General features: G+C 41.9%; 1 protein-coding gene across 3 annotated transcripts; it reads right to left on the bottom strand.

Annotated features, from left to right (window-relative positions):
* Nucleotides 1-343: 343 nt before the first annotated feature.
* SLC35G1 (solute carrier family 35 member G1) lies at nt 344-10,596 on the bottom strand. Of its 3 annotated transcripts, none has more exons than XM_055300272.1 (3): nt 10,393-10,596; nt 5,446-5,626; nt 344-3,484 (listed from the first exon to the last, which is right to left on the bottom strand). In XM_055300272.1, the coding sequence occupies exons 1-3, from the start codon at nt 10,568-10,570 to the stop codon at nt 2,746-2,748; spliced, it is 1,098 nt and encodes a 365-aa protein (XP_055156247.1). In that variant the 5' UTR covers nt 10,571-10,596; the 3' UTR covers nt 344-2,745. The 3 variants fall into 3 exon arrangements, with proteins under 3 accessions (XP_055156247.1, XP_055156248.1, XP_055156249.1); XM_055300273.1 differs by having other exon boundaries at nt 5,446-5,623; XM_055300274.1 differs by having other exon boundaries at nt 5,446-5,554.
* Nucleotides 10,597-23,582: the final 12,986 nt, after the last annotated feature.

Here is a 23,582-nt window from a genome sequence, read left to right as displayed (position 1 = left end):
CTGAGTGGAAGAGAGTCAAGCAGTAGGTAACCCATTAGAATATTGTTATAATTCAGCCATGAGGTGTTCAGTCTTGGACTAAGATGGGAGAGTGGAAATGGCAAGGAAAGAATGAATCCATGAGACAATAAGACAGACACTCCAGGACTTAGTGACATGTTAGCTATGGAAATAAAAGTATGGGTTCAAAGCTACTCCAAGCTCTGGGAGTCTACAATGATGAAGGCCTTACTGGAAAGGAAGGTTAGGGTCTTTATTTTAGAGATATTAGATTGGATATAACAGTACCAAGGAAACAAAAAAACAGATTGAAACTTGAGATTACATCACAGCTGAATAGTCATTCAGAGACCAATATCCTTTATTATAAAATGAATTTTGAAGCACATGGATGAAAAAGGAAGTAAGTCAGTGAGCACATTTACTATAATCATAAAAACCAACATGTAGCCTTATTTGATATTAACTTTATTAGTATTTATAAAATAAAAACAATTTACAAAAATATTTTCAAGATATAGAAACTACAATCTTTGTAAAATATACACTTATAATTGTTACAATACACATCCTTGTATATACCTTGGACATTATATAAAAGTGTTTAAGAATGACACCCTGTAAAGGTTGAGAGAAGAAACATTTTCTCCAACCTTGGTCATATATTGTGACATTCAAGTACTTAAACCACACTGTTGAAATAAAACATGTCTCTAGTGTACAGGCCCAAAGGGATTTAACTCTCAATGTCCCATAGGTTCTTTTATTGTGCAAGGTAAAGAACCAGGAGAGGGTTCCCTGAGTTAATTTACCTTAGGTAGCTTAAGCAGTCATTTACTTTCCATACTTTATCGTGGAAGTAAGGGAGAGGAGAAGGCCATGGAAACCCATCTTGGGCAGATCCCCTCCCCAGCATCCCTATCTATGCAGTGCGGTTCCTACAAGAGGATTTCTAACCTTTGAGCTCTAAAATGCTCTGATCCTGTAACTATCTAATATCCTTGTAAAATGATGCTTCTGCAACTCTAAATCCAAAAATTGTGGGTTAGGCTAAAATTATAATGATAGTGTGACTCCCTTAAGTAGATTTCATTTAGGATTTGTCAGGGGGGAAACATTTGGGAAAATCAGCAAGCTAAAAATTTCCTCTTGAAACTACTAGAAAAGATCCTTTCTCACCAAGGCATAAACCTCAGAAGCCAAGTTCGTTCTTTCTTTGAAGAATTATGATGAAAGGGAGAGAAAGCCTATAATCTTTCCAATATACAGGCTTAAGATAATAACAGTTGCTAGGTTGGACAGTAAGAGTTGGAAACCATCATAGCTTCACCAATAAAGGGTTTATTGTGATAAAGAATCATTTGTGTGTACTCTCTACTTCCCGATCAACCTCCCAAGCTTTCTTAAATATTATATTTTCTCTTTAACTGCAGAGTATTGGCCTGATGAAGTTCCAGATATAAAATGTTGTTTGAATTCATGAAGTTAGTATCATGGTGCAGCATTGACATTTAATAACATACTGATATACTAGAACTTAACAGTGATTTTTTTTTTTCTAATCAAGCAACTACAAAAGTCAATCAACCATGGACTCACAGGTCTTTACATTTAACAAATAACATGAAACACTATTACATAGAATTCCATAAGGGAAAAAGACTATAAAAATAAGTTTAAGAGGATCACTGTATTTTTTAAAAAGTTGTTTTAAAAAAATATATGCCACAGTGTTCTAAATATTTGGTGTAAAGAAGGGAGGGGGGTATCTATTAGGGTGAGCCATAAGAAACTATGGTTTTTGTTAGTTAAAATGGTAAAATTTCAGCAATTTCATATGGTTCAACCTAATAAAATCCTGAGAAAATTTTATTTGGCATCATACTATAAATTCAAAGAGAAGTTATAGAAAATCACATTTCTAGTGAGGGAAAAATACTTCAGGATGGAAATGTGCACACTGGTTATGCCAAGATTTCTCTTGTGGTTTAAAGACCTGAAATCTTAGAAAGTGAAGAAAAATGTAGTGCAGTTTCAAAAAAACAGAGGATAACTTAAAATTACAGAATGACAGAGCTACCATCATGAATGCCACTGAAACAGAAAACTAGCCAAATGGGGTGATCAAAAATGTTTTTTAACTTTACATATAAAAATTCTGGCATCAAAATGAAAAGGCACTCATATGGGTTAAGAGAATAATAATCATTTATAAAAGCCTTGAAACTAAGGCTGATTTGTATTATTAACACCATTAAGTAGGCACCTTTTCCAAGTTTCAGCTTTGGCCTCCTAAGTGGAATTAGGTTTCAAATGAATTTCCAACATAATAATACCAATTACAGCAGCATTATTATCCATAAGTTTCTTAGCCTCTACACTGGTTAAAAGAGGTTCTAAAATTTTCTCCCATCTCTATCAGTACCAAAAATACGCTTCAAAGAAATTACATACACCAGTCATAAAACATTTTGCAGGGCTTTTTGCAACAAATGATCTGTCCTCTTACCGACGCCACCCCAAGAACAATAAAAAACCCAAACCCAAACCAACACATCATTGAGGGGAAAAAAAAAAAAAAGAAAATTGCTAGACCACACTGACTGGCTAATTCTTAGCTCATTAAAGACATCCCATATTCAGAAATGGTACTTTAATTATGAAATTTATTAAGTATAATCAGTGAAGGAAACGCTGCTTCTGGGGTGCGCACGGAGGGGTGTGCGGGACGCGAGCCCACGGGCCTCACTGCGCACTCTGGCACCACTTCCGAATCGCTGCGCCCGTGCTGCTGGCTATGACACACAGGGCCCCGCCCACCGTCCACCACGTGGGCACATCGTTAAAGAAAATAATCTGCAAGATGAAAGCGAAGACCACATCCATAGTCTTCATTATTGCCACCGGCCCTGCCTTTTCTATCTGGATGGCTTTCGTGAGAAACACCTGACCCCCCAAACCAAACAGGCCGATGAGGATGAGAAACAGCCTGTCCAAGCCGCAATAGGGCAAACTCCACTCCCCTAGGATGAAGAGGACCACGACGCTCTCCAGCAGCCCGAGGATGACGTAATACCAGATGCTCAGGAAGTAGTCCACGGACTTGCCCATCCTGCGGAGGATGACCAGGGTCAGGGCGGCGAAGACCGCGTGCGCCACCGCGGCGAACGTGCCCTTCAGGTGGACTGAGTAGTCCCCGTCCGCGCTCGCCGCGCTGGCGCCGAACAGGAACGGGGGCCTCACGATAAGGGTCACGCCGGTGATGGTGAAGACGGTGAAGAGCGCATCCCAAGGGCTGTATTTCTCCTTGAGAAATATCCAAGCAAAGATAGACGTGAACACGGGCGTGCTAAAGGTGATAACCGTGGCGTCGGCGAGGGATGTGGCCTGGAAAGCGTAGTACAATAGGATCATGGCCGTGGAGCCCAGAACGCCTCGGAGAAAGAGGAAAATGCGTTGACCTTTGGGGCCTATAAACCCAGTTCTGCAAATTCAAACGGAGGAACGCACATTAAACCAACTTGGCATTTGTTTTTTGATATTGCAGTTCTTAATTAAGCATTATTTTGAAGTCCTAACTGTCAAAAAATAAGGGAATAGTAAATTAATTATAATAGTGCCCACACCTTTAAACAGTGGTTTCTAAGTATAGCTAAAAACATGGAAGTGTTCACAGTATAAGCAAAAATAGCAAAAGAGAACTCCATAAATAGTACAATAATTCAGCAAATAGAATTTTTCCCTATGTTTATACGCTTGCATAAAAGACAAAAAAAGGTACTGAAATGTTAATTGTGGGTAAACCTTAAAAATGGACTCATACGTAATTTTTCTTCATTTCCCCCTGATTTTCTACACTGACAATATGGAAATTTTTATAATCAATATAATTTCAAGACTGAGCTGTCCTACATAAGAAAATTTGGTCATGGCTAGTATGTGTTGCCAAACTTAGGCGTTTTTCTATAAAAGTGGAAGCAATGCTAAAATTTATTTTTGCCATTGAATGTGAGACAACTTTTCATTGTTCTCTGCAGGAAGAGTTAAGCTACTAAATTTTTTTTTAAACTTAAATATTTACCAAGCAAAGTGCTGGGTACGTGTCAGACTAGGTGCAGCCTGCTGACCTATGCCAGCACTGAACATCTGTAGGGGTAGCCTGTAGGCCTGACATGAGGACCCCTGGATATCTGGAGTTAGAAATGTAAGTATGGGTCACCTTTGACTCATACTTTGAAAATGCTTGGAATACCATATCATCTTCCATTATAATGAAACATAAAATGGGTCAGAACAGATTGGTGCTTAAGATTTTAAAAAAATTCTTTGCCTTTCACTGCCAATTCTTTTATTATAGGGAAGAAAATTGCGTTAGCATCAGTGGTCTGTTGCAACCTTAGAAATTTCTGAAGTCTTATCATCATTTCCTAAAATACTGTGACTTGTCCACACTTACACAGAAATTTCTGACAATATAAATCTTAGTAAGTTTTCTTTGACCTTTTTCATCAAATCCTCAGGATACGGAATGAAACTCTGAAATGAATCTGTACTGTGTTATAGATACAAGGAGACTGGTGGCATGTGACTGAAGCATTTAGTTTAGGGTTTAAGCATTTTTTTTTTTTTGCCCAAAGAGTGAAAGAGCCAGACATCCACAAGGGACCCAACTGGTCTTTCCTCCAACGGTTCTAAGTACAAGGAGTGGGCAGAGGTTATAATGGGGTGAGAGAGGCATAATTTTAACCTGGGAAAGGGAAGGGAAGGGATTCTATATGGAAGGGGAAGAGGTGCTGTGTGGGGAGAGAACAGTAAGGATGGGGAACATAGTTTTCATATACTGTTACATTCTATACAAAGCGCTCTGATCTATAATACATTTTATTTGGCCCTTGCAACAAAGGTGTATATAATTCCCTCAGTTCACAGATGAGGACACTAAATATGAAACTATTTTAAAAGGCCTTGCTCAAAATTACCTTTTTCCTTTCCCACATCACCCTAGGGGTAGACCTAGATATTATTACAGTAACCTTCTGTATGCCCTGATAACAGAGCAGCCCATTCTACTGAAAGAAACCCTGGTATGAGGAGACACCACCACTTCTCCTCATTTACTTTTTTCTTCTAAATACTAGTATGCCAAGGGAAAGAAGGAAGGGTGGTACAAGATGGAGGGAATTGTACAAGGAAAGCTTTGTTCTCAAAATGGAGAGTGCAGGACAACAATCTCTTTCCCCTACTTTGCTGGGCATGTGGTATGCGCTTATGAGAGCATATTCTGTGGGTGGGTCCTTGAGACTTTTTATTAATCAGAGCCAAAGGATGTAGGAACCTGGTAAATCTATGGGAGGGATAAAGCAGACACTATAGAATAAATAAGCAGGTCAAAAGATTCACAAACATTTGTTAATACCTTCTACTTTGCAGGTAAGAAATACTTACTTTCTGTATATTAAGCAAGGGATAACGACTAGCATTTGGAACACACATCGGAATGCACTAATTTCTACAGCATGGACGTCTTGCACTTTTTTAACAAATAAAGAGCCCACTGAGAAAAGGAAGGCAGACAATAATGTATAAAACAAGCCAAGTCCAGGACAGGGTGCTTTCTTCTTGGCTTCTGAAAAAGATTAAGTTCTGGTTAGTCCTTGCTTCCAAGTGTATGTTTTATTATTTTCACTTAGGAATTGAGAAAAATGGAACAGTGTTAATAGCTAACAGGCTACAAATACTGTCTCCTAAGCATATCCATTCTCTGGCCCCAAGCCATTTTCCCACCAAGAATGAAGAATCATTGATGAAAGCAACAATTTAAACCTGTAACTCTGAAATGCAGTTTTACCCCATAAAATGGATTTTCCTTTGGCTCAAGAATCATCCCTCACTTGTAAGTCAAAAAGAAGTAAAAATGCTTGCCAAGACAATGAGAGAAATCTTTAAGAAACGCTTGTCAAGATGGCTAGAGAAAAATGCTTCCGAGTGATAATTTATATCATCTCACTGGTGAACCGGGCCTTATGAAGAACACATTCTTTCTGGACAACAGTTTATAGCGGTGTCATATGGCTACTTGTTGATTATCTTACTTCCCCCACAAGCCTGTGGACTCTTCCAGGCTGGGACCTCACTGTCTTGTTTATGCCTGGCACACAGAAGACCTTGATTAAATACTTGCTGAATGAAAGAATATGAGAGAACTTCATGGAAAGACGCCAAGTCTAACACCACTGGCGACAGCATAATCTGGGAAGGCTCTGTTTTGTGATTTTGAACTGTTAATCAAATATTTTATTTTTCATGGTTTATGATTTTGTTTCCGTTTAGAACACAAACTCTTTGAGGGCAGGGGTTAGGATATCTACCACTTCTCTGACCTCAAAGTGCTTTAAAATATAGTTTTAAAAATTAGAACTGCCATTAAGCACTAACTTCTTGGCTAGATCTGAACCAGGAAACTTCTGCTTTCTCTAGGGCATCATATATTCAATCCATTAATGACTTACTGTATGAGCATTAAACATTTGTTTAGCCACTTCCTCTATCTTAGTTACCTAAGACAAGAACCTATTTTCAATCTCATACCCTCCCCAACCCTGTCATTCAAAGGGGAGCAAAAAAGGGACAGAGTAAGCAGAGAACTCCCTAAAAGAGAGGTTTACACACACCAAGGAATATATTAGTTTTTTTTTTTTTCTTTTTTGAAATTAAAAACAAGGGGAGAATAAGAAGGAAACACTACTGGTCCTTATCAGTTAGGAGCACAGCAAAACGGAAGGCTGTATTGTTTGGGCACTGCCATTTGTAGTAAAACTAGGACTGTCATTCCAGGCTAGGGATTTATAACATGTTACTCAGCTATAGAAACAATATTGCATAATCATGTTTATGAAAAACGCCCTTCTCGGATAAATGCAGACACCAGGTAATAACCTTCAACATCTTTATATTAGCTGGATACCTTTGCCCACAAGTGACAAACACTTGTGAATTGGGACCAAAGTATGATGATGCACTATCTTCCCAGGGGCATATGCTACAGCATGACCTCTGTAGTAAAAGATGCGGGTATGCTCAGAGGCCTCTACCTCTTCCTGTTGCAGGTACATGTGCTCAGAGGCCTCTACCTCTTCTTCAAAGAACAGATTTTCTTTAGTAAAAGAAAATCATTTGAAGCTACCAGTTGTCATATCAAGGGTTATATGTATTTAAGTGCCAGAATCCTCCACATTCTGTTCAATACCTAGGTGCTCAGATACCACAGAAACAAACTGCACATACTCAGCCCACGAGAAGGAAACTTTAGAAGACTTCCAAGTTAAGTGCCACAAAATACATGCCTTGGCTGTGGTCAGCCTCGGAGTTCAGCTTCTGAAATTTCAGAGTTCAGGTCCAAATAAAATAAGTTAAAAGTTTCTTAAAAGAAATCCAACTCATACATAGAACCTGCAACCTCAGACAGAACAGGAAGATCCAGGACAGAAAACATCTCCCTGGTCTCTATTTCAAGGATCTTCTCCAACCTAAACTTTTAAATTTTTCTCCAGGAATATCGTAATTTCACATGATATTTAACTTTTTAAAAACTTAACTTTATACCCCTGGTTCTAATTTTCTGCCACACTCACATATTTTCTTGCCTATAAATACGTTAAGGCCCATGATCGCTGACTGGGACATGGCTGTTGTTACAAGGCCTGGCTGAGCTTGATTATTTGTTATGAGGGTGAGGCCTGGTTCTACTCAGGCAGACCGTCTCTTACTGAATAATTTCCTTTCTGCCAATGGAGATGAACAAGAAAGTAGCATAATTCAAAGCTTATGTAATGTGCTTCTATGATCATATTCCACTAGAAGCATAGCTAATAATTTGGCAACTCTAAATTCAAATTAAGTAAGTGACCACAGTGTAATTTCCTGAGTTAGAAGAAAATTGAAAAATTGCTCCGTTTCTCTATCCTCTGCTTTAAGCTGGTGATTCACAGCCCTGGCTGGGAATGAGAATCAACTGAGTAACTTTTTAAACTTCAGTTCCTGAACCCACTGATACAGAATCTCTGCAACTGTAAAAAGCTCTACCAGCTTGAGAACCAGTGCTACACTAGAGAACTCTTTTCAGGAGCAGAAGAGGCACAAATCTAGAACTTCTTGCCTCAGTCTAAGATCCACACTGTCCCTTAAAAAAGTAAATAGATGTCTTAAGATAGCTGTATGCTGTCTGGGAAGGTTATCCAAGAAGGCAGAAAAACAGATAAGGGTCTCAACCTGAATTTGAAAATGAGCTTTCCTGAGATAACCATGATTAAGCCGTTAAAATGACACCATCACAAAGTTCAATGACAACAAACAGTACAGTGATTTAAAGTGTTAAAGCAATTCTGTTTTCAGAATATTCTCTCGTAATCTTACAATCACTATTACTAAGTCTTACTGTTGTTCCTTGAAGTTAAATGCTTTCTTTTAAGTTAAAATACCCCACAAGATTCTTAAGTGCAGTTGCTTAAGATAGGGTTATCACATTGCCATGTGCTGCCTGAGTGCACAGTATTCCTCTTTGGCTCATAAACAGTGGAAACATTTAAGAGTCTGTATGGACTGACTCAGCATTTCACCAAATGACAGCCATAAAAACTGATAAGGTGAGAAATTCACCTCTTCGTGGGCTGCACATCTGGTCAACACAGCTTGGAGTGACCCCTGCTCTGGAGGTACCAGTCATGCATAAATAACCAGAAGTCTGGTCATTTGTTAGTATTTAGGACAAAAATGGAGCAAGAATCATCCTCTGGGGTTCGTCTCCCTATATTACGGGAAGTTCATAATCAATCGGGAGAAGGGGCAAATGGGGTTGGGTTAGAGGCATAGAAATCTGGGGTCACACTTAGAGGAGGTACTCAGAGAATGAGATGATGCAGACGGTGTAACTTTGTCTTGCAACAGGAGATCTATTTCCTCTTCTTTCAGGAAGATGCTCCAGGTGGATGGTGCAGTTTAAAGAGGAATATGCTTAAGGAGCACTGTGGTCAGCAGAAAGGGCCTTGGCCTGGGTCTCTGGCATGCTGAGAGCATGAACTTTGTTGTAGCACCCGCCTGTGCTGTGTCTCACTCATACTTACTTGCCAGATCTAGGGGAAAACAAAGCAACCCCCTATGCCCGCCCCCGCACCCCCCTAAGTCCTCACCTTCCTCATTTGTGGAAGGAAGAGGCGGCTGAACAGGGTACCTGGCTTTTGAGACAGGTCTGAACCTCCTAACAATGTATGTAATATTGTGCCTCTGCCTTGTTTAGCCAACTAATCCTAATTAGCAACTAATGCTAATCCTAGTCCTCCCATGTTTGTTTCAGGTCTATAATATAATGATTCAAATTTTTAAAAATAGAGGGCAGCCGGGGTGGCTCAGCGGTTTAGCGCCGTCTTCAGCCCAGGGCGTGATCCTGGAGACCGGGGATCGAGTCCCACGTCAGGCTCCCTGCATGGAGCCTGCTTCTCCCTCTGCCTGTGTCTCTGCCCCTCTCTCCCTCTCTCCCTCTCTGTTTCTTGTGAACAAATACATAAATATTTTTTAAAAAAACAGAAAAAAATCACAAAATATTCATTATATTATTAATGGTCTTTTGGCTTAGTTCAGTGTGAGGTGTTATAAATAAAGATACTGTAAAAATTACAAAAACGAAAAAGTCCTAACCAAAAGTTTAAGAACCAGGTGGTTTCCCACTCAACTCTGCCTTCCCAAGAGTCTGAGACTTTAAAGGCAAACATTTTCTAGACTCTGTGCTTTTTTTTTTTTTTTTTTTTTTTGTTAATCAAGTAGGCTCCATGCCCAGCATGGAGCCCAACTCGAGGCTTGAACTCAGGACCCTGAGATGGAGAACTGGGCGGGGGTCGAGAGCCCCCCGGGCGCCCCCCACTCCGCGCTTTTCAACCTCCCCTGGAAGGGACGCGGCTCACCGGCCGCATCGCTGCTCCGCGCCGCTCCCTCCCACCCGCGGCCGGCTCGGGGGGCCCCTCCCGGACCCCTCGCCTCCCGCCTCCGGCAGGGCGCGCACACTGCAGTCTGGCTCCGCGGTCCCACCCGCAACACCTCAATTACAGGAACAGTTTCAGAATCCCAAAAGGGCTCCAAACACAACCAGAAACTTTCTCCGGTGTCCGCGCCGGCGGGGCCGTAAGGGGCTTCGGCTCTGCAGACCCCGAGGAGAGGGCTCGAGCGTTTCCCCAGGGCAGCCGGGGAGGGACGCGGGGAGGGACGCGGGGAGGGACGCGGGCAGGGACGCGGGCAGGGACGCGGCGCGGTCCGCCCTGCGCCCCCCGCCCGCGGCTGCGGGGACCCCCGCCCCCGCCCCCCGCCCCCCCGGGCGAGACCCGCGCCCGGGTCTCACCCACTCACCCGGCGGCGCGCACCAGCCGCACGGCGAGGAGCTGCACAGCCAGCAGCGGCCGGGGCCGGGCGTCCCCGCTGCCTCGGCCGCCGCGGGCTCCTCCGCCGCCCCCTGCGGCGCGTCGTCCGCCGGCCGCAGCCCGGGCTCGGGCACCTCGGCGGCCCCGGCGCCGTCCAGGGGCCGCATCGCGCGGCCGGCGCCCTCCCCCGCGCCGCGGCGCCCGGCGTGGCGAGCAGCGGCGCGGCTGCCCGGCTCTTCCGGCCGCGGCGGGGCGGGGCGCATGCGCGCGGCCTCCTCCCCCGCCGGGACCGCGCCTGTCCTCCGCCGCCCTCTTACCTTCGGCGCCTGTGCCCGCCCGCGCGGGAGCCCGGCGCCCCCGGGGTCTGGCCTGCGGCGTCCCGCCCTCCGCTCTGGCCTAGCTCCACCAGCCAGCAGCTTGCAGTCCTCCTTCCGCAGGCGCAGCGGACCCCTTCCCTTCGTGCCGTGGCGAGGAGAGGGAGGGACGCCTGGGCGTCCTGTGGGCTTCTCCGGGGGCGGGCATCGGAGGTTAGCACAGGGCGTTTATTTAACGGTGTGGCGGCGGACTCAGCGCTCTGGGATACCCTGGACACCTTGCGAGCGCTGTGCCTGTCTTTGTCTCCTTGCCAGTTATCCAAGGAGGGTAGAATTTTACTGGTTTTAGGTTAAAAAAAAAAAAAAAAAAAAAGGTTAGCACATGACCATAGGGAAAATAGATCTGTAAGACTGGGGCAGAACCCATTTATGTGTTCTTAGTAGGCATTCGTTATTGATTTTTTTTCTTGTTTTTTTGTTGTTGACTTTAGACATCCTAATTTGGTTAGATGTAAGATTGCAATAACCTGATGTAACTGCACCCAGTAAAGTAAAAAACGTAGGTCATTTGGCCCCAGGATCCCTAGGACTCACTAATGGGCTCTTCATGTAAGTCTTCTTTCATCTCTGCTTGCTTTAAATGTGAAAGGACAGTGTCTTGGAAGGGATGAACCTGCCTAAAATGTTCTAAGTCCAAGTGCAAGCAGATTACCAACCAAGAGAGTGAAGTTTGTCTTTACTCAGGTATTTGTGGAATGGTCGACAGCCAAAAAATACTGGACTTGAAGTCAGGAATCCTGGGTTCTGCCTCTGATTGTGTCCTTAAGTATGTGACCTCAGACGGTCACCACCTACTACTTGAAGTCTTGGTTACTTCATTTAATGAACAGAGATAAAATATTTCCCTTCCTGTTTTGCAGAGTTGGGTAGATCGAGTCCAATAATGTGGGCAAAAAGCACAGTGTCTCCTGAAAAGCACTTTATTGGAAAATCAAGGTGTATTTTTAATAAGGTGAACATCTAATTTATCCTCTAAACTGGAACCCCCCTTTTTAAGGGTAAAAGGAGCTCTTTCAAAAATAATGCAGGGCACTAGGCATAAACTGGGCTTATTGTAGGCAAACTGGAACAGATAGCCACCTCAATTCTGACTTGGTTAACATATACTTTTGCCTTGTATTAGAAAGAATTTAAAGCTGCTTATAAAAATATATGAAACTGATTTTGTTGTTGTTGTTGGTGGTGGTGGTGGTGATATTTTAGTGGGGAAATTGTAGAGAAGTGTGGTGAGGGTGATAGACCATGATTATGAAACAAGAACCAAAAAGCTTCTCCAAACATCTAGACATCAAGTGGAGTTTCAAAACTACATTTATTTGTAAGATTTAGTTGTGCTGGGGATCCCTGGGTGGCTCAGCAGTTTGGCGCCTGCCTTCGGCCCAGGGCGTGATCCTGGAGGCCTGGGATCAAGTCCCACGTCAAGCTCCCTGCATGGAGCCTGCTTCTCCCTCTGCCTGTGTCTCTGCCTCTCTCTCTCTCTCTGTGTCTTTCATGAATAAATAAATAAAATCTTAAAAAAAAAAAGATTTAGAGGTGCAGAGTGTTTGAAGAGTTCCTGCAATATTGTGATTTACAGGAAATATATATTTGGTCATTCACATATTTATTTGCTCTTCATCCATGGTTCTGGGCTCACAGCTCTCAAAACCCTTGGAATTTCCTGAGTGACAAGAGCAATGGGAGCAACTTTTGTCATAATAGTTGGTCTCTTGTCCTTAGTTCCTAAAATAGCTTCAGAGCCATAAAGGTGTAATAAGGATCTTGGTGTGTGTGTGTGTGTGTGTGTGTTTTTAAAGATTTTATTTATTTATTCATGAGAGACGCAGAGAGGGGCAGAGACACAGGCAGAGGGAGAAGTAGGTTCCATGCCAGGAGCCTAATATGAGATTTGATTCCAGGACTCCAGGATGACACCCTGAGCCAAAGGCAGAAGCTCAACCGCTGAGCCACCCAGGCATCCCAGCATCTTGTTATTCATAACAAACCTCTCTCTACCACAACTGGGTTTATGTTAATGAAGTGACTTTCGGAAAATACCTAAGGATAGAGATTCATTGCCAGGGGAACCAACCAGTAGTTAGAGGGTTGGGACTTGCAGTTGCACTCAACACCTGTGGGGAGAGGGAAGGCGCAGGGATTGAGTTCCATCATTAATGACTAGTTAGTAATTTAATCAATCATGCCTATATAATGAATCCTCCATAAAAACCTCCAAAGGATGGAGTTTGGAGAACTTCCTATTGGTGACCACGTGAAGGTACTGGGAGAGTGGCTCTCCTAGAGAGCACATGGAAGGAAGCCTTGCATTCTTTCCCCATCCATTGCCCTGTGGATCTCTTCCATCTGGCTGTTCCTAAGTTGTATCTTTATATAGTAAACTGATGATCTAGTGAGTAAAATGTTTCTTAGTTCTATGAGTTGCTCTAGTAAATTCATTAAACCTGAGGCAAGGGTCTTGGGAACCCCCAACCTATAGCTGGTGGGTCAGAAGCACAAGCAATAACCTGCACTTGCAATTGGCATCTGAAGGGGTTAGGGGCAGGCTTGGAGGACTGATCCCTAATCTGTGGGGTCTGATGCTATCTCAAGGTAAACAGTATCAGAATTGAGTTGAATCGTAGGACACTCAGTTGGTATCTGGAAAATTGTTGATGTGGGGAAACCTCCTACCACCCACCCACCCCACCCCCAAGTGGAATTGGGTCCAGGAACCCTGTTAGTTTTCCTTGTCAAATAGTAAAGATAGTGGTTAGGAAGTGTAAGGAAGAATCAGATGGTTTGATCAAGAAGTACCTTGACTACTTCACGTTCAAGCCATCCACAAAAAGGGAGAAGAAAATGGGTACCATATCAGTATTGACTAGGGTGACGACAGATGATGGGATGCTTTGGATGAAGGATAATTGGAAGAAAAGTAGGCAAGGACAAGCCTGCCCCCTCCAAGAGGAAACCACCCTCAAAAGGGTTTTACAGCACCCTGGAAGGAGCCCTTTTCCATGTGATAGTTGACAAAAGCCTGATTGGATGACAGACGCAGGGAGGGTTAATCAAATTAAAACATCCCTCCAGCAAGGCCATAAAAACCCCTAGATTTAGAAACCTCAATGGCAACCGTCTCAGGGTCCCGCCCCTCTTGGGGAGCTTTGTACTATCACTTTGCTATTGCTCAATAACCCTGGCTTTGCTGCCCACCACTCCGCCTGGTCTATCTCTTCATTCTTTGAAGCAGCATGACTAAAAACTGCAGACTCAAAGGAAAAAAAATCCTGCAAAATTTGGGCCTTGCACTTTATTCCCTTTAAATTCCTTCCCCTTTGCTGCTGACATCGATATGTGAAAGATAGCAGTCACTGCAGTTTTTCTTGTTTGCTAAATAGTTTTCTTGGCTTGTTTCAAGAGCCATAGAAACATAAAAAGCAACTGATAAGAAAAGTGTGGACCAGACTCAGTTCACAAGACATGGCTCCCAAGTTGCCTCTCCACCCAGCAGAGGCATGGAGTAACCAAGTTTTGCTTTGAGCATTTTTATTTCGAGACTCTGGTGACAATGACTTCAAGCTGGGGAGAGATGGGCTTCCCCCACAGGGAAATTCTGATTTGGGGGAAACCAGCTCACAGCCCACTGCAGTAGCTGTCCCGTGAAAAAATGAGAGTGCAAGAGCTCATCATCCCAGTGGTGGCAGGTGGAGACCTCTGGCTACTGCAGGGGAGGAGTTGGACTTCTGATTTCTGCGAAATCAGGGATTTCTGTCAGGGATGTTCCTGAGTGAGACATTTGTAAATCAGAAGCTCTCTTCTGGTATGTCTACCTGATTCATATCAGACTGGTATCTTGGTACTGATTTGAAAGACTGCTCCCCATTCCTCAACTCCAAAAAAAAAGTTCATCTCTTACTCTTTTAATTAATGTATTTTCATGATTTGGAAAAGGCAGTTTGCTCCAAGGAATGAGGTCCAATGTTTGTGTTTTGGGGAATATCAGTACTGTGGAACATAAGATCATAATTCTAAATACCATGATAAATGAAAGAGGGAACAAGCAAAAGAGAGGTAGTTTAGTATAAATGTAGGATAGTACATTGGAGAGCCAAAAATAAACTGTTTGAATAGATGGTAAAAACTGATTCTGGAAATATAACAGGGAAAAAAGCCAGAGTCAGTTCCTAAGAAAAATTTCAACCTAGAATTTACCTTATGATCTAGTAATTCCACTTCTGGTTGTATACCCAGAAGAACTGAAAGCCGGGAATCTAACAGATAATATGTACAACAATGTTTATAGCAGCATTATTTACAGTAGCCAAAGGGTGGAAAGATCCCAAATGTCTACTAACAGACAAATGGATAAACAAAATGTGGTATATACATATAATGGAATATTATTCAGCCTTAAAAGGAAGAGAATTTTGACACATACTCCAACATGGATGAACCTTGAAAAACATTACACAAAGTGAAATAAGCCAAACCTAAAAGAACACATCCCATCTGATTCCACTTATATGAGGGACCTAGAATAGTCAAATGCACAGAATGAGTGGTGGTTGTCGGGAGCCAAGAGGAGGAGGAAAAGGGGTGTTAGTGTTTAACAGGTACAGAGTGTCAATCTGTGATGATGGACATTGTGCGGGTGGGTAATGGTGATTGTTGTACAATGATGTGAACTGAGTGCCCCTTAGTTCATATTGCTGCACTAAGTGCCCCTGAACTGGTGCACTTAAAAATGGTTAAACTGGTAAATTTTATGTTGTTTATATTTTACCACAATACAAAAAAGTTAAAAAAGAAATGCCAGGGGAAAATCTTACTTTCTGAGGGTATGCAACTGACATCCAATAAGCCAGCAACATAGATCCAAAGTTGAAGTAAACCTGAGTCTGCATACAAACCCAGGAGTGCAAGATATTTTCCCCAGCACTAGCCAGGTTCTCCTTTCTTCAGTTCTCCTTCAAAATTGTAGACAGATAATAATACATTAAAAAGTTACATAGTAGAAGGAAAAGAGGTAACAAGGCATAGTGTGTTCTGGGCTTCTGAAACTTTTCCATCCAAGTATCCCTAACAGCTAAAAAAGTGTGAACACTTGGAGCTGTAAACTTTAATTTCTGGAGATGGAGTTTATTTTTTTATATTTTTTTAAATATTTATTTATTTATTATTTATGATAGACATAGAGAGAGAGAGAGGCAGAGACACAGGAGGAGGGAGAAGCAGGCTGCATGCCAGGAGCCCAACGCGAGACTTGATCCCGGAACCCCAGGATCGTGCCCTGGGCCAAAGGCAGGCGCCAAACCACTGAGCCACCCAGGGATTCCCTGGAGACAGAGTTTAAAGCCCTCTTCAGAAATGGGAAATTTCTTTAAAGTCCTTTGTCCTGTCTTAGACATGTATGCCATTTTTCTATTCTATTCCCCAATATATTTATGTTTATCTTAATGCCATTTTCACGTAACTCATTCAACTAATGTTTGAGTGCCTGCACTGGATTACTTCCAGTTCCTAGCAGGGATACAGTGGGGGCACAATACAAGGCTAGAGTCCTCTCTAGGGTGGGGTGAGGGATGATGGAGGAACAAAAGAGGATGTGAGCATTACCTAGCATGCAGAACCCATGCTGTGTGCATCTTGCTTAGCTTCCTGTCCCTGCCAGGTTGACCCACTGGCAAGGAATCAAGACACTGGGTTCCGTGCAGTTGTGCAGGTCTGGATACATCCGCTTGGCCCTTTTGGCTCTCTCCATCTCTATTTTTTAAAAATATTTTATTTATTTATTTGAGAGAGAGAGAGAGAGAGAGAGAGAGAGCACAAGTGGGGGAAGCACAGAGGAAGAAGGAGAAGCAGGCTCCCTGCTAAGCAGATTCCCCCAATGTGGGGCTCCATCCCAGGACCCTGAGATCATGACCTGAATTGAAGGCAGATGCTTAACTGACTGAGCCACCCAGGTGCCCCTCCATTTCTATTTCTTTTCTTTTTTTTTATTTATGATAGTCACAGAGAGAGAGAGAGAGAGAGAGGCAGAGACACAGGCAGAGGGAGAAGCAGGCTCCATGCACCGGAAGCCCGACGTGGGATTCGATCCCGGGTCTCCAGGATCGCGCCCTGGGCCAAAGGCAGGCGCCAAACCGCTGCGCCACCCAGGGATCCCTCCATTTCTATTTCTTAAGCTTAGAAGTCACAAGTGGGATCCCAAGCAGTCAGAGGGAGCACCCGGCTGGTCTTGATACCACCAGGACTTTCTCCAGTGACTTGTTTTCCTGCTCTCATCTGTTTTTCCCTGTGAAAGGTAGCTCCAGTAAAAATGATTCATGGTCCCTGCCCTGCCTCTGGGGAACCTGTACCCTCCTGTGGGAACTTGCTTTCTGCTTACAAATCTCCTGAGAATGAGGATGGATGTCTGTACTTTAGGCTTTGCCCTAGATGATAAAAGTACAACACAATCCACTTTAACCCCAAATTTATTATAGTTTGGGATTTGGATTCTACCCAGATCTCATTATAATAATTGTTCTTAATTAAATGCTCAAAGTATGCCAACCACTATTAAATGCATTTCATTTAATCCTCAGGTGACCTTTATCATACATTTTAGTGTAATGATTAACGGAAGGGCTCTTGTCTAACTGCTGGGGCACCAGCTGCCTTACTTACTAGCTGTGTGATTTCAAACAAGTGACTTAGCCTCTCTAGGAGCCTCTATTTTCACATTTATAAAATGGGATAAAAACCCAACTAATACAAAAATACAGATTTGAAGGAGTATGGGCATGTGATGTTTCTAGCAGCATTATCAACAATATCCAGTGAAAAGAGCCCAGATATTTATTGACTGATGAATAAATAAAGAAGAGTGGTGTGTGTGTGTGTACATATATGTTATATATGTACCATATATATGTTATCTATGTCTATATGTTATACATGTATTATATTACTCAGCCATCAAAAAGAATGAAATCTTGCCATTTGCAGCAAAGTGGAGGAAGCTTGATTGTATTATGCTAAGCAAAAGGAGTTAGAGAAAGACAATATGTGATTTCACTCATATGTGGAATTTAGGAAACAAAACACATGAATGTATGGGAAGGGGAAAAAAAAGAGAAGGGAGGAGACAATCCTAAGAGACTTTTAACAATAGAGAACAAACTAAGGTTTGCTGGAGGAGAAATGGGTGGGGGGTGGGCTAAATGAGAGATAGGTATTAGGAGGGCACTTGTTAGCACTGGGTATTGTATGTAGGTAATGCATCACTGAATTCTACTCCTGAAACCAATATTACACAATATGTTAACTAACTAGTATTTAAGTAAAAATTTGAAAAAAAGAAACCTTGTTAACTAAGAATCATAACTTAGCTTTATTTTATTTTACTTATTTTTTTAAAGATTTTATTTCTTTATTTGAGGGAGAGAGACAGAGTGCACAAGTGGAAGGAGGGCAGAGAGAGAGAGAGAAACAGACTCTCCACTGAACAGAGAGCCTGATATGGGGCTGGATCTCAGGACCCCCGATCATGACCTGAGCCAAAGCCAGATGCTTAATGGACTGAGCCACCCAGGTGCTCCTACATGGCTTTACTTTAATAGTTGGACTACCTAGTATATAGTTTGCTTCATGAAATACAGAATTTTTTTTTAAATTTTATTTGTTTTGAACTGCGGTATAATTTTATGAAATATAATAATAAACATACAAAAAAGTTTAAAAATAAAAATAAATGAAATGGGATACTAATACTATACACTGCTATGAGAATGAAATGAAGTAATACATGTAGAATGCCAGATAGTAAGTACTTTAAAAAAAAAAGTGTGCATTTTATTATCCCCATTTTACAGATAAGAAAATTAAGGCTCAGAGATGTTAAACACTTGCCAAAAAGGCACACTGATAGGGAAGAGCAGACAAAGGATTGGAATACAAGACTGTCAGGAGTCAAAGTCCATAGTCCCAATAACTTTACTTGTCCAGGGGTCTTGATTGCCAGGATTGCTGGTTTCTGAAAGGACCTCATTAGGGCATAGTCCCTTTCACATTATATCCTGGCTTCAGCTTTGAGGCCAGTACTTTCACAACATTCCATGACTATGTTCTATACCACAGTGATGCTGTGTGGTTTGTGTTAGGCTTGTGTTATCTGTCTAGCATCTTAACTTTCTTGGAGTAAATGCTATGAAACAAAGAAAAAAAGCCATTTTTATAATAACAATAATAATAGAAACCAATCTACTTTCTCATCTGCTACGAGAACAAATATGCTCCAGTGTCCACAACTCTGATCTCTTTCTACCTCATTTATGTTGTCCAAAGCTGGTCTTGGCTAGGACCCACAGGGCTGGGGTGGAATGAGAGTTCACAGGCAATTTGCAAAGTGAATAGATACCCACGAGCAATGCAGACCTGATTTTAGTTATTTTCTGCGTCCGCTGTCTCTCCAGTGTGCTCTACTATTTTTCCTGCACTCCAGGTGTCTGCTCTATTTCTATTTTCTCATTACTGGATTTTCCCCAACTTTTCATGCTATCAACCAAAAGGAAAAATATTAATTTAGTAAAAATAGTAATTAATTTTTAGTAATAGGAAGAAGGCATAACCAAAGTGTCAGCAGAAGATTCTGATATTAAACAATAAAGCATTTACTTTCTAGACAAATGGAGGTGCACAGGTTTGCATGCATGTGTGAGCATAACGCGCGCACACACACACACACACACACACACACACACACACACACACACAGAGTTCTTGTTTGCCACAGCCTGATGGAGGCCAGTACCAGTCTTCTGAAACGGCAAGCAGTTTCACCTTCAGTGGTGGTGAGGATGGGAAGCACTCAAGAGAGTCCATTTTTATACAAATTCAGGTATATTTGTTTAACATTTCTACTTGCCCCAGATGTACTTTATAAATTATAGAACTAGGTTTTGAAGTTCTATGTAATATTTAATGAGTGATGAAATTTTTAACAGTATAAAAGGGTATACTATGAATAATAAAATCTTTTCTTTCTTCCCTACAATCCCACTTATCAGAGACAATCGCTGTAAACAATTTCTGTTTTTAACTCTTCTACAGGTTGCCATTAGACTCATACATTCCTAAGTCTCTAATTACGTTAGATGATTTCTTGTATTTCTCTTTGGAAGATTGTAGTGCCACTTGCCACCTCTTGCTTTCCCTAGTTCCTGTCAGATCTTTTTGATCGACCACTATTCAAACAAGTTGATATCTGGCAAGGTGGGGACACATTTGATTTTAGTGCAGTAATAGTTGTTGTTTGTCAGGTCCTTGTTTGTTTTTTTTTCCAAAGATTTTATTCATTTATTCATGAGGGACACACAGAGAGAGGCAGAGACATAGGCGGAGGAAGAAACAGGCTTCCTGAGGGGAGCCTGATGTGGGACTCGATCTCAGGACCCTGGGATCACGACCTGAGCTGAAGGCAGATGCTCAACCACTGAGCCACCCAGGTGCCCCCGTCAGGTCCTTGTTATTGTCAGCCAGGCATTGTGCTGACACTCTATCTATGGTAATTTAATTAATCTTCACACCCATGCTAGTAAATAGGCACTACTTGCATTATACAGATAAGGAAATTGAGGTTTGGGCTAGTTATGTAACCTGCTCAGCGTCTGATAGTTAATAACTGGTAGAGTTAAACTTAACCTGTACTCTCTAATACCCACTCTGAATCTTAACCATTACTGCCCTAGAACAACAGATTCTCTAAAGCCAGTCTGATCCTGCCACAGTGAATATTTCCTTCATCCTGCAAGTTGTATATGTGTGCATGTGCTTGTGTGCACATGCATATATATTCACATTTCTACTGTGTAGAAATAAAGTGTATGACGATTATGACAGTGATATCTTAATGAACAGGACAAGGGAAATGGAATATTAGAAGGTTCTTCACATGGAGATACATTGGTTTTTATTTTGTTCAAGAAAGTCAGTTATCTTTTAAAGAGATTAAAAATTAGGAGAGAAACCTTTTAGATATATTCAAATATTTACCATTTCCAGCACTTTTCATTCCTTCATACCAATCTAAGTTTTTACATGATGTCATTTTTTTGCAGTCTGAGGAACTTTGAAAAACATTTCTTGTAAAGCAGATATGCTGGCACATAATTCTTTGTCTGAAACATGCCTTTATATTTCTTTTGTGTTTAAGAGATGTTTTTGTTGGAAGTACAATTATAGGTTGACAGTTTTTCCTTTCAATCCTTTAAAATCTTGGTCCATTTTCTTCTGGCTTGAATTGAATATTCTTATCTTTGTTGCCCTACTTTCTCTGGCAACTTTTTAATCATTGATTTTCATTAATATGCATTGATGTAATTTGTAGTTTTCTCTTCAGGGGTCATTGAGCTTCTTGGCTCTCTGGGTTAATATTTTTCATTAAATGTAGAAAATTAACAGCTATGATTTCCTCAAATATTTTCTCTCTTGGCCTGCCCTACTACTCTACCCTCCTAATTTTTGAGACTCTGAGTATGTAAATGTTAGACTGTTCTTGTTTCATAGATCACTGAGGCTATTCATTTTTTAATCCTCTTTTTTTTCTCTGTGGTTTGGTTTAGATAGTTTCTGCCTCATGTCTTCAAATTGCTTGTCTTTTTCTGTAGTATTTAAATTTATATCAGGCCAATCTAATTAATTTTGCATTTCAGGTGTTATGTCTTTCAACTCTAGAAATTACTATTGTTAAGATTTTTTTTAATTTACTTGTTCATGATAGATACATAGAGGGAGAGAGAAAGAGAGAGAGAGAGAGGCAGAGACACAGGCAGAGGGAGAAGCAGGCCCCATCCCGGGAGCCCCACGCGGGACTTGATCCCAGGACTCGATCCCAGGACTCCAGGATGGCGCCCTGGGCCAAAGGCAAGTGCTAAACCGCTGAGCCACCCAGGGATCCCCCTAGAAATTACTATTTGGATCTTCTTAATAGTTTCCATTTCTTGCCTTAATGTGTTTATGTTTTCCTTTAAGTTATATTTACAATAATAGTTTTAAAGTCCTTATCTGCTAATTCCATCATCTCTGTCATTTCTGGGTCTCCATACTGACTAACTTTTCTCCTAGTTATAGATTACATTTTCCTACTTCTTTGCAGGTCAGTGTTATTTTGTTTTGTTTTTATTGATTAGGATAGAGTCTAGATTTTGTTGTCTTCCTTTAAGAACTATTGAGCTTTGGGATGTGTGGCTGGCTCAGCGGTTAAGTGTCTACCTTCAACCAGGGCATGATACTGGAGTCCTGGGATCAGGTCCCACATCAGGCTCCCAGCATGGAGCCTGCTTCTCTCTCTGCCTGTGTCTCTGCCTCTGTGTGTGTGTGTGTGTGTGTCATGAATAAATAAATGAAATCTTAAAAACAAAAAACAAAACAATAAAAAAAAAAAGGGATCCCTGGGTGGCGCAGTGGTTTGGCGCCTGCCTTTGGCCCAGGGCGCGATCCTGGAGACCCGGGATCCCACGTCGGGCTCCCGGTGCATGGAGCCTGCTTCTCCCTCTGCCCGTGTCTCTGCCTCTCTCTCTCTCTCTCTCTGTGTGACTATCATAAATAAAACAAAACAAAACAAAACAAAACAAAAAAACAAAGAGAACTGTTGAGCTTTGTTCTGCTCTGCAGTTAATTTATTGTGGCTCAGCTTGATACTTTCAAAGTTTGACTTTTTACTCCACTAGAATGGATTCGTGGTAGCTTTAACTCTACAGCTAGATTATTTTTACTCATAAGACCTGGGCTTTCTGGCATCCCTCATGAATGTCCTAGATGTTTAATGAGATCTTTCCACTGTGATTAATCAGAATAGAAAGGTCTCCCCAAATTTTGTGAAATTCAGGGTTGTTCAGCTCCTAGCTCTCTGGAAGTTTTTCTTTCTTCAAAAGTTGTCTTTCCCACCCCACCCCCACCCCCCAACTGTATGCAGATTTCTGGAGGGGTTTTTTCTCTGCATAGTATCCTCCTCTCACACATTTACTGCGCAAATTCCAGGTATCTTATTCTCACCAAACTAGAATCTCTGTCCCCTCAACTGAGTAAGGCTATTATGCTTTGGGTTCCTCCTCTCTGTGTCAGAATCTAAGTGCCTTTAAGCCTAAAGCTGAGACAATTTGAAGGACTTCACTCATTTGTTCCCCCTCTCTGAGAGATTATACTCTTGTATAGAGTGTTGTTCACTGTCTAAAAATAGATTTGTTTCATATTTATCTGTACTTTATTTACAGCGGGGGGTGGGGGGGTCCAGGGCGACTAGGATAATACCAGTTACTCCATTACAGCCTGAGTGGAAGTCCTTTATTCTCAGAGTTTTGATCTAATGGAATGAAGTGTCCTTTGGTGAGAGTTGTGCTGAATGCTCAGAAATTGAGATGGCCTTATCAAACAGCAAGGCCACTTTGGGTTGTTGTTTTTTTTTTAAGATTTTTATTTATTTATTGAGAGGCAGAGAGAGAGAGAGAGACAGAAGCAGGCTCCATGCGGGGAGCCTGACGTGGGACTCAATTCGGGGTCTCCAGGATCAGGCCCTGGGCTGAAGGCGGGGCTAAACCGGGGAGCCATCCAGGCTGCCCACCCCACTTTGTGTTTTGATCCCACGCAGATATGTAGTTATCAGCAACCACTTGGGGCTTTAGCTAATAAACCAACGAAGTCTCCCACACCTGAAACCCACTGGCTTCATTCTTTTTTCTCTCTTTTCTTATTAGTTGATTACTGTAGGTTCAATTACTTGCCTAAACCTTTACTCCCCATCACTTGTAGGAATTATTTTTTCATGTTATTAGTTATCATGTAGTAT

The sequence above is a fragment of the Nyctereutes procyonoides genome, unplaced genomic scaffold, assembly GCF_905146905.1.
Source record: "Nyctereutes procyonoides isolate TBG_1078 unplaced genomic scaffold, NYPRO_anot_genome, whole genome shotgun sequence".
In the NCBI taxonomy this organism is placed as follows: Eukaryota; Metazoa; Chordata; class Mammalia; order Carnivora; family Canidae; genus Nyctereutes; species Nyctereutes procyonoides.
The sequence above is the reverse complement of the archived record's forward strand: the minus strand, read 5'-3'. Positions and strand labels throughout refer to the sequence as shown.